The following is a 9,809-nucleotide window of genomic DNA, read 5'->3' as shown; positions in this document are numbered from 1 at the left end:
CGCCGCTCAGACGGACATTTTGCTGTGGCGGCTGCCTGGGCAGCGCCATCCCCACCCTCCGCAGCGCCCGCCGGCCCCCTCTTCTGAGGGACCCGCGGGGGCCCTCGGCGCGGCCTTGTCCCCGGGGGCCCCCTCCCGTGCCAGCGGAAGGCCGCGGGGGGCTCTTCCCCCCCCCGCGGGGCGAGGCCGGGGCTGCTGCCAGGCGCCCGGCGGGAGGGCCGACCCCGGCCCCGCGGACCCGGCCGGGCGGGCCCGGCGCTGTCAGAGCCCGGCCGGCGCCGCGCCGGTTGCCGTGGTGACGGGAAAGCACCCCCCCCCCCCCGCACCCCCCTGCGTGCCCCCGCCCCCGCAAACATGGCAGCGGCGGCGCGGCTGCTGCGGGCGGCGGCCCCGGCGGGGAGCGGCGGCAGGTGAGGAGCGGCGCAGCGAGGCAGGCGTCGCCCCCGCCCGCCTTGCCGCTGCCGCGGGCGGGACCCTCCTCACGCCCGGCTCCCCTCAGCCGCCAGGCGGGGCGGCGGCGGCGGGGCCGGGGCCGGGGCCGCGGCTGGGCGGGCCGGGGCCGGCAGCAGGGCGGCCGGCCGGCGAGGCGGTCGCGGGGGGGCGGGCTCCCGGCCCCGCCAGGCAGCGCTCCTCCCTCCCGGCCCGGGAGCCCCCGGCGGGGTGACAGGCGAGCCGCGCCGAGCCGAGCCGAGCTCGCCCCGGCCGGGGCCGCGGAGGCAGCGCCCGCTCCCGCCTCGGCCCTCTCGCCGCTGCCAGGACGAAGGGAGGCGGGAGCCGCCACCCCCGCGCCCGCCATGTGGAAGCTCAACAAGAGCAGCAAAGTTCTGCTGGACGACTCGCCCGAGGAGGAGGAGACGCGTCCCCGCGGCCCGCCGCCGGCCGCCGCCGCCGCCTTCGCGGCCCCCCAGGTAGGAGCGCGGAGCCCGGCGGCGGGCGGCGGCCGGGGAGCCCCCGCGGGGCCCGGGGAGGGGTCGTGAGGCTCGGCCCCGCGCCCCGCTCCCGCAGCCCTCCTCTCCGGCGGCATGAGTAATCACTTTTGCCGCCCCTGGATGCGCCGCGGTCGGAGAAGGGGCTGTTCGCGCGGGGCGTGCGACGGTCACCCGCTTTTTGGGGTGCGGACGGGTCTGTCCTCCCCTGTTTTCTTCCAGCAGCCGGCCTCCGGCGTTGCTGGCACCCGCCGCCCTTCGTGCCAGTGGCTTCGTACCGCAGGGTACTTTCTCTCCCAGCCCTAGGCAGGGGCACTGCAACCCGTCTGTTAAGCAGGGTACATTGAGCCGTGATTTGTAAGAACATCATCTTCATTTGCAGATGCGTGCGGGTTTGCGTAGAGCGGTGACGTTTTGGCAGGACTGCTTTTTCTATAGTTTCGGTAATAGTAGTCGGCTGGCTGTCTTTAAATAGCCGCAGTCTTACTTGAAAGCTTTCGTTGTTAAATGGTAAGTTAAGTACCAGCAGTGACCTTCTCAGAGTACTGGTCGCCTAAACAAATGCAACCTGAAAGGAAGGGTATCGGTTGAGTATCAGGCAAGACAACTAAAAGAATGTTTGTTGACTTGTTTTCAAAAACTTGATAACAGTTAGGCAGCAGTCCGGTTCTGAAGCCTGTTACACTGGCTGATACTGCTTTGCTGCTGAACTGATCTGTTGCCACAGAGTATCTTTAGATGTTGTATGAGAGGTTGAGGAGACCTGCATATCTAAAGCAAGCAGTTGCCCAGGGCTGCAAACTGATGAGGTTTGTATTCAAAGGAAGGTACAAAAAACCCACCCAACTTCCCACCCTATGACTGTCTCGCCTACCTTGCTGGAAGAGCTGGAGTGTATCTGGATAATCTGCTTTCTACTTGAGTTAACGGTTGACAACTGCTACGGGTTGTCAACATGCGTGGCTACCGCCGAAGAGCAGCTGCTCCCAATCGCAGCAGTTATTCCCTCCGTCTTCCAGTAGCTAAAATCACCAGTCTGCTCCCCAGTTCAGCCATGCCTTGTCCTTGCCCCTGCACGGTGAACGGAAGAGCCCTAGCCCTTGCTACTTGTTTGGCAGCAGCTGCGAAGATTCATGTGGATGAATAGGATCTTCTCTGGCGGGAGAGGAAGAACGGATACACATTTTGGAGACCCCCTTCAGGGGGTGGAAGGGCGATTGTGGGGTTGAAGGCAACCTGAAGTATCTCCCACAACCTCTCATACAAGATCTAACCTTCCTACAGTTCCTATCCTCAGGTGCCTGGAAACTTCCACTGTTTTCCCTAAACTGCTGGCTTGTGCTATCCACAGCCTTCCTAGACTTGCTTACCTCCTGAAACTCTCCTTGAACACCAAAGGTCACCAAAAGCTTCCAGTAAATCCCACTGACTAGTCACTGCTTCTCTTTTCTACCGCAAATGCTCCAAACCCCCTCTGAGGCTCCTGACCGTAGCCTCCCAGTCAGAAGATTCTTCAGACTTCTGCCCTGACAGTTCTCCCAATCCTCTACTTTAGCAACAGAGGTTGGAGGTTTTTTATTTGTTTATTTGTTGGGGGTTTTTTGTCCTGTCTGATTGTCTTTACTGTCCTGGGCTTCTGTTCCATTAGTGGCCGTCTCAAGTTATAATGGTGATGACGGTCATTTCTGGTGCAAATGGTTTGCCATTTTCATCAATTTTAAGAAAATTCCTTTCCAACTCCCACAGTGTCTGTTACCAATGGCACTGGAATAAAAGTTTCTTTTTTGGTATTGGAGGTGGCACGGGAAAAAAAATATTCTAAGGCGCTAAATGGAATATTCTTGAAGATAAAGGATTTGGAAAAGTTAGCAAGGCTATAGACCATAAGCTGTTAGTTGTTTTGCCTGTTAGAATCAAGAAGATTTGACAACTGGGGAAAAAAACCCCATCCCCACCCCCCAAAAACCATTTAAATGTAGTTATTTTAGAGTTTATGTACACTTTAAAGGAAGATAGACTATATGGAAAACTCTGACCACCTGAATAACATTATAATTCGCATGATCTATCAAAGGCAGCTTCTAGGTCAGCCACAGGTACAGTATGTCTAAAACATGGTTTAGAGAGGTGTCAAGGAGAAAGCGTGAGTTAACTGAATGCGCTTGTTCAGCTTGTTACAGCTGATTTGGTTCAAGGGCCTTGCTTTTAGTCTTTGGTGTTTTTGATGTTTCATCAGAACCTGGTTTTGCTCCCAGTAATATGATTGCAAGGGAGTGAAATCTAGTAATGTGTAGGGGGATTTGGTAACGATCTGCACTTCGCTACTGCTGCGTCCTGACCTGCATCACCCAAACTCCTGACTTTGGAAGACAGTAGCACCACCAGAGCTGGGAGGAGTTATGGGGCAGTTCTCTTGGTACCTTAGCTGTGCAAGAGAAAGTCTCGGTCTTCCTCAGCCTCTGCTCTGTTTATTTTGTCACAGTACAGCCTGCTTAAGCTATGAGTGAAGGACTACTTCATCAAGAAGAAGAGAATCCAGGACTTCCCTAATTTTCTGTCTTGAGGGCCAAAATCCAGATAATTTGTTTGAGTGCTTTTTAGTAAATTAAGAAAGCCCAGAGTTAGATTTCATGCAGAAGTTTACTGTTAGATTTAATTTCCTCTAGGTTCTTTTCTGATATGTCATTTGGCAAAAGAGAAGATGAACTGTAGTCATCACAATTTGACTTTGAATTATGGTATGTTGTTTTCCCCAACAACTATCTTTTGTCCTTGTGTTCATTTTTAATGGGCAAGCAGTAAGAAAATCCTTAAGCTTCTACCATTCATGCTATAAATAATGCTGAAACTTTTTGCTTCAAAGAAAAGAAATTGGTAGTCACATCTGTGTCATTAAAACAGACTAGGCTGAAAGTGTTCCAGTGTAATGAAATGTTAGTGCTATATGCTGTTTCTTCAAAGCTGAGAAAGAGTGGAGTTCTCACTGTGCAACCTAATAATTAGGACATTGCAGTAGCAGATAGCAACAAAGAATTAGGCTACTATAAGTTTAAAAACCACCACCACCAACAAAAAAACCCCCTTTGTTACTCTACAGAAATTTTAATCATCCTAGATATGGAAGCCTGATCTGGGCTTACTCAAGCAGACATTCGGATTTGTAGAAGTTCTTAAATAGAAAAGCTTAGTTTGATCTAAAAAGAGAAGTTTTGGCAGTTCTGGTTTTGTGGAATACAGAATGGTTTGATTTTGTTCCAGGGGAGAACAAAAACAAATTTTAGAACATGAAAATTGCAATGGGAGGGAATTGTCAGCCTCTGGCCACTTTTTAGCAAAAGTTTCTGCATACATTCAAGTCCTTTGAATTGTTAGGACTTATTTAAAATAGTAAGGTGTTTCCTGAGATAAGAAAGACAAGTAAATTTTGAAACAGTACTTGTGTAAATAAATGTGTGGATTATTGTATATTTTTTTTTAGACCAGACAGTTTTAGACTGAATCTTAGAAGTTAGTTTTAATTTATGCTTTGAAGCATAAATATTTTTAATTGATGCAACACAGGTGCTTTATTAGCTAAAGTTACAATTAATACATGAAGGCAACTTAACACACATAAATAGTACACATGTATAAAATGAAATTAAAGTGCTCTCCCAAAACATGCTAGATATGTACAGTGATGCATGCCAAAAACTTGCATTCAGTTTGTAATATAGTCATTATGCTTCAAACTGTAGTTACATTTTTGGGAAGGGAAACATGTTGGGTTTTGACTTCTGGAAGGCAATGTTTTTGCAGACAGGCTAACTTCTCCTTGATTCAATACTGCTACCATCTAATCAGTCCTCAGAGATGTCAATGCTGTGTCAATATCACATGTAACTCTGACGTAAAATGGCGCTCAACTTTAAAATACATTTATGTATTAGGGTAGTGGATGGGTGTCAGGCTGACCTATATTATCTTCTGCAACTCTGTCTTTCATGTAAAAATATTTCAGATCCTTAGCCTTGATCTGTTCTCCCTGATTGTATTTTTTTTTATGTTCAAAGAGAATATGTGCAAAAACATGTTTTACGCTGAATTTTGTTTAGACTTGCTCACTGGATGTTTTAAAGTTGGCTATACAGAATTTTAGTTATCTATTTTAATGAAGATGTTTAGGTCTCTGGTACAATTTTAATACTGGCTTTCATCTTGGAATGAGTTGAACTCAGACAGGCCCTGCAGGAATGGGTGGGAGCTGAGCAGCATTTCTTATGTTGTACTAATACGTTGAATAAGGGTATTTTTTAATTAAAAAATAAAGCAGTCAATGTTAATCCAGCTAATGCCTTTCCTTCACTTGCTAACCATTTCAGTGTGTCTCAGGCTTTGCCTGCAGTACTCTTATAATTCCTTCATACCTTCTCCTCTGCTAGCCTGTTTTTTCCTTTCATCAGAGTTGTTCTTGTGACATTTCAGTGACATTTTCCTGGCTAAAATCCATCACCTGTATTCTGTCATCATTCTTGAACATTAGATCGCGGGACTGACAGCGAAGACTTTCCTGAGCTCTTCCTTGGCCTGCCTTTCTTGCTTTTCCTCCTTCTTGTCATATTTATCTTTCAGCAGCTTCTCGAGTGGGTCCTGCTTCTTTCCCAGTCTTCCCGGAGCTCTATAGAGCTGACGGTGTCTTGTGGGGCTTTAGGCTTTCTTTTTTCAATCCCTTTCATTTCTGAGGTGCTTCACTTCCTGATTTATACTGTCATCTTGACACAGTTGACCCAGATCAGATCTGCTTCTCACCTCTTTACCCTCTCTGTTGGTTTATTCTGACTCTTGGAAGTCCTACAAAGCGTGTATTGTCTGGTTGCTCTCCTGCTATGGACAACATCAGTATCTATCTTTTTCTTTCAGTCAAGCCTGTAAGCTGAAGGTTGTCAGTGGTTTTTATCTATTGTGCAAAAGAGAATTTGTGTCCAATACTTTACCGCTGTTTCCTCTATAAAGTCCGGGTCTGCTTTTTTTTTTTAAATTATTATTATTTTTCTTTCTGTCTAGACAGCTGACATTCTTGTGCAGACCCTCACTTCCCATCCTGACGGTGATTACTTCCTCTGCAGCTTCTAATACCTACAATGCATTTCCCCATCCCCTAGTCCCTGCAAATCCCATTGCTGATATTAATGTTGTTGCTTATGGCATAAAGTTTAAGTCCTCCTCATCCTTCGGTTTCCGTTTCTTCAGCTGGCCTCTCTTTGTTTCAGGACATTTACATTTAAATCTCTGTCCTTGCTTTCAAGGTTTTTCTTAGTACATCCCTTTCCTCTCCCCCATTTGTCATTTTTATCACTTGTTGTATCTTTCCTCCAGCCTGTTATGCTTTACTGGCTCTGATCACCTCGGTTTGCCAGCAGCCTTGTCTCTTTTCCTCCCCTACAGCCTAATACAGAATTAGTCCCTTTCACTAATCCACAAAACCACTATCTTCTCGTCCACATCATTGCTTGAGATCTACTTTCCCTAAACTGTTTGTTGTATCTTCATGGGGTTGTTGTATCTTCAAGGTTTCTGGAGTCATACTCTCCTAGCAGTGCTGGACTTGCTACCATTAATATACAAACAAAAATATATTGGCTTTTGAGAAAGAAATAATTGTTTTAATCCATTTAATTCTTTACTGGTAAAATAGGCTTATAATTTTTTTCTTTGCTTTTATAGAAACTATTTGCCAGATTGCATGAGGACATCCGTAACATAAGTAGAGTTATTAGAAGTTACTGAACGCTTTACCGGGTAGACTATCTTTCAGTTCTCCATCATCAGAGATACATTTCCAACAAGTTTCACTGCTGGTCCTCTGTGAGGAGCTCCAGGACGGGTCTGTGTGAACATCACAAGTGCTGATAAAAGCCGCTGGTCAAAAGGGAGCAGTGCATATGCTGATGAACACTATAACCAAAAACAATGCATTCAACCTGTTTTGCAGAAACTATACTATGAAAATATTGCCATTACTCCTGCAAGAGCTTTTTTAAAGATAGGTAATTTAATTGCAAATGCCATGACTGAATAAAAATTGTATGTCAGCTACTGTCTTTTGAATTAGCGTCTGTTGGTTTGTTTTCTGGGTCAAAAAAAAAGCAAATATGAACTTCTAGTATCGCTAAATTGTTAAATAATTGACAGATTTTAAGTCACATTTCATCAAAATTGAAAACTTCACTGGAATATTTGAATTGTCGCAGCAATTGAAGGCAGATTGATTATTTGACCTTCTTTGTTTCGACTTAGACAGTGATGGTATTTTGATCTTAATACAGCTGTTTCCATTCCTTGAAGCATATTTGAAATATTATAAATTGGGCAAAACTAAATTCATAATGATCTGAGCTTTTAAAAATATTTTTAAGGTGTTTAATCTTTAATAACATTCTTCCAAAAATATTTCAAAGAAGCAAAGTCTGAGTAAGATGTATTATAACCACTTACTACGGAGATGCACAATAATGTAAACGATGAATAGAATAACCTTGTGTATTGATGTAAAAACACAGAGCATAGGAGTCTGGTGTTCTGATGTTTCTCTTTGTAATGCCAATAAAATGCAGAACTACAGAAGTATTCTTATGTAAATACTTACATTCTGAAATTAATCTTCTCCAGTACGTTTGGCCATTTATATCAATTGACAGTAAAAATATGGAAATAATTTAGATATTCTATTTTAAAATGTAATGGAATGTGAAGTAATAACTGAAGTGGTTGAATGAAACAGTTTGTGAAAATGCTAAACAAGTTCTTGACAGCTGTGGATGCTGAAGGAAAGAGCATCATCTTAGTTTTAATTTATTCAATGTTAATAATAATTTGAAAGGTGAAAACAGAGGAAAACTGTTTTCAGTCTTCCAGTTGGTCTGGTGAATAATAGGTAGTTACGAAAGACTAGGGCCTAGAAGATGGAAGCGTTTTTAAATACATTGGATGAGTTTTCTGCTGTATCTGAAATAGACACCTGGACTTTGTAAAGTCAGCGGAGTGGAATAAGTTCTTCTAGAAATGCTCTGATGAATTATATTTTAGAAGCATGTTTCAAGATTACTGTTGTCTACTAAATATATCCCAAGATGAAAGTTAATTTTTTAGCAGACTTAGATTTTTACATTTTCCTTTTCTTTATGGACAAAGTATTTTCAGTTTTGCCAAAGACTGGCAGAGGAAACTTGCAGGATAGGAGTCACTGTCACTATTTAGTCACAGTGGCATTTAAAATGGTTTATTGTGATAATGTAGCTGTTTTTCTAAGTGTAGTGAGCAATCTGGAGTGGAAAAGTTTTTCATAGAAGAGAAAAATGAGTTTAAAGTACTGAATTACTCTTGAGCATGAACAGACTTTAGAAATGCCTAGGTTAATATTTTTCATCAGTGATATTAATAAGAAATTTTCAATTTACACCACCTGCCCAGATGGCTAGTTTGGTTCACTCACTTGCTTTAGGGACCTACAAATGGAAGATTGAGATCTAGCAGTAGATGAAATATGGACAAGACTAATGAAATGATCTCCATCTAGGCTACCTCGGCCAGAAAGGAACAGAGGCAATTTATAGTTCAGCACAGGAGTTATATCTGCTGAACACGTAGCCTCGTGTCCCAGAAGAAAGCTATGTATGACTGAGTAATGCACCCTTTATTTGTTAAAATTGCAAACCTTGTTTTTCCATAAAGGGCCTGTTCAGTTTTGTATGAGTGTTCAGGTACAGTTCAGCTTTATTCTTCAGCTGTGTTAAAAGAATATGTTGAAAATAGTTTAGTTGTTGCAGTGCCCACTTACATTTGATCACTGTTGCCTCAGTTTCCTGACTCAGAAAGCATGTATCCACACATTGAATTTTTCCAAGTGTGTATTATAGGTGCAGTAAAGAAAATGAGGCCCAATGCCACTGATCTTCTGGTGGGAGCTTTCTTCTTACTCATGTTTGAGTGCATTTTGCATTGTTTTTGATTCAGTTCTAGAATTAGATAAGCAGAGTGGCTTTTGCATTAATAATCTGCTTTAGTCTTGTTTCTTTCATTTGACGCTATAGCGAGACGCTACTCAAACCCAAGCAAACTGTTTCTTTTGTTAGCTGTATTTTAAGATGGTGATCTGGCAGTTTGATCTCCTCTTCCGAATCTGTGCTGTTTCTGGTCAGGCTGTGTATATATAGTTGTTCAACTGTTTGGTTTGTAATCAGTGTTTTGGGAATCTTTCCAGCTTCAGAGGTTAACTTTCAGGTTTGTGATTTCCTGAGTGCTTTTTAATTTTTTTTTTTTTTTAATCTTCCCCTCTCCTATCACTAAATTATTTAGTGGGGTTTGTGGAATACTGGGAATTGTGTTAAATTCTACCCTGGAGTGTATCTCTTGAGGTGGTGTTTGCTTGGTTTTTTTTTTTTTTTTTCTACTTAAATTATGTATTTGTGGTTCATAATCTAATTTGCACTTACAGGCATGATAACCTAGACTTTAAATCACACTCAGTCCTTGGTGAGACGTGATGATAGGTAGAGGGAATGTAATAGGTCAGCAGAAGGGCAAGCATTTGCACCAAAAGGACCTACTCTTTTAATAATAGCTTGTTTACTCTTAAGTGTGCTTGGCTTTGACAGCTAGTGTGTGTACAATCGGAGGGTTCCACAGCTGGGTAGGGAAAATCGATAATAAACCGTTTTATGTACTAGAGCAAAAGAAGGGCATGCAGGGTGAGGTGATGCTATTATTTGACTTAACTCTTTGATGTCCAGTGTTCCTCATCTTGGCCTGAATTATGAAAGTGAATGATCTGAAGAGACTAATTAATTACTTTACCACAAAGGAAGCTGAGGGAAGTAGATTACAATTTTGATCTCTGTACAAAAA

General features: G+C 43.7%; 1 protein-coding gene across 2 annotated transcripts in view; it reads left to right on the top strand.

Annotated features, from left to right (window-relative positions):
* Positions 1 to 328: 328 nt before the first annotated feature.
* Positions 329 to 9,809, top strand: part of TDRP (testis development related protein) — a 28,720-nt gene continuing 19,239 nt past the window's right edge. The window contains exon 1 of one of the 2 annotated variants that reach the window (XM_069805911.1): positions 329 to 908. In XM_069805911.1, the coding sequence (XP_069662012.1) occupies positions 795 to 908 (114 nt within the window). In that variant the 5' untranslated portion in view covers positions 329 to 794. The remainder of the gene's footprint in view (positions 909 to 9,809) is intronic. The other variant, XM_069805912.1, reaches the window with a different exon arrangement.

The sequence above is a fragment of the Haliaeetus albicilla genome, chromosome 18, assembly GCF_947461875.1.
Source record: "Haliaeetus albicilla chromosome 18, bHalAlb1.1, whole genome shotgun sequence".
Taxonomy (NCBI): domain Eukaryota; kingdom Metazoa; phylum Chordata; class Aves; order Accipitriformes; family Accipitridae; genus Haliaeetus; species Haliaeetus albicilla.
This window is presented reverse-complemented; position numbering and strand designations above follow the sequence as displayed.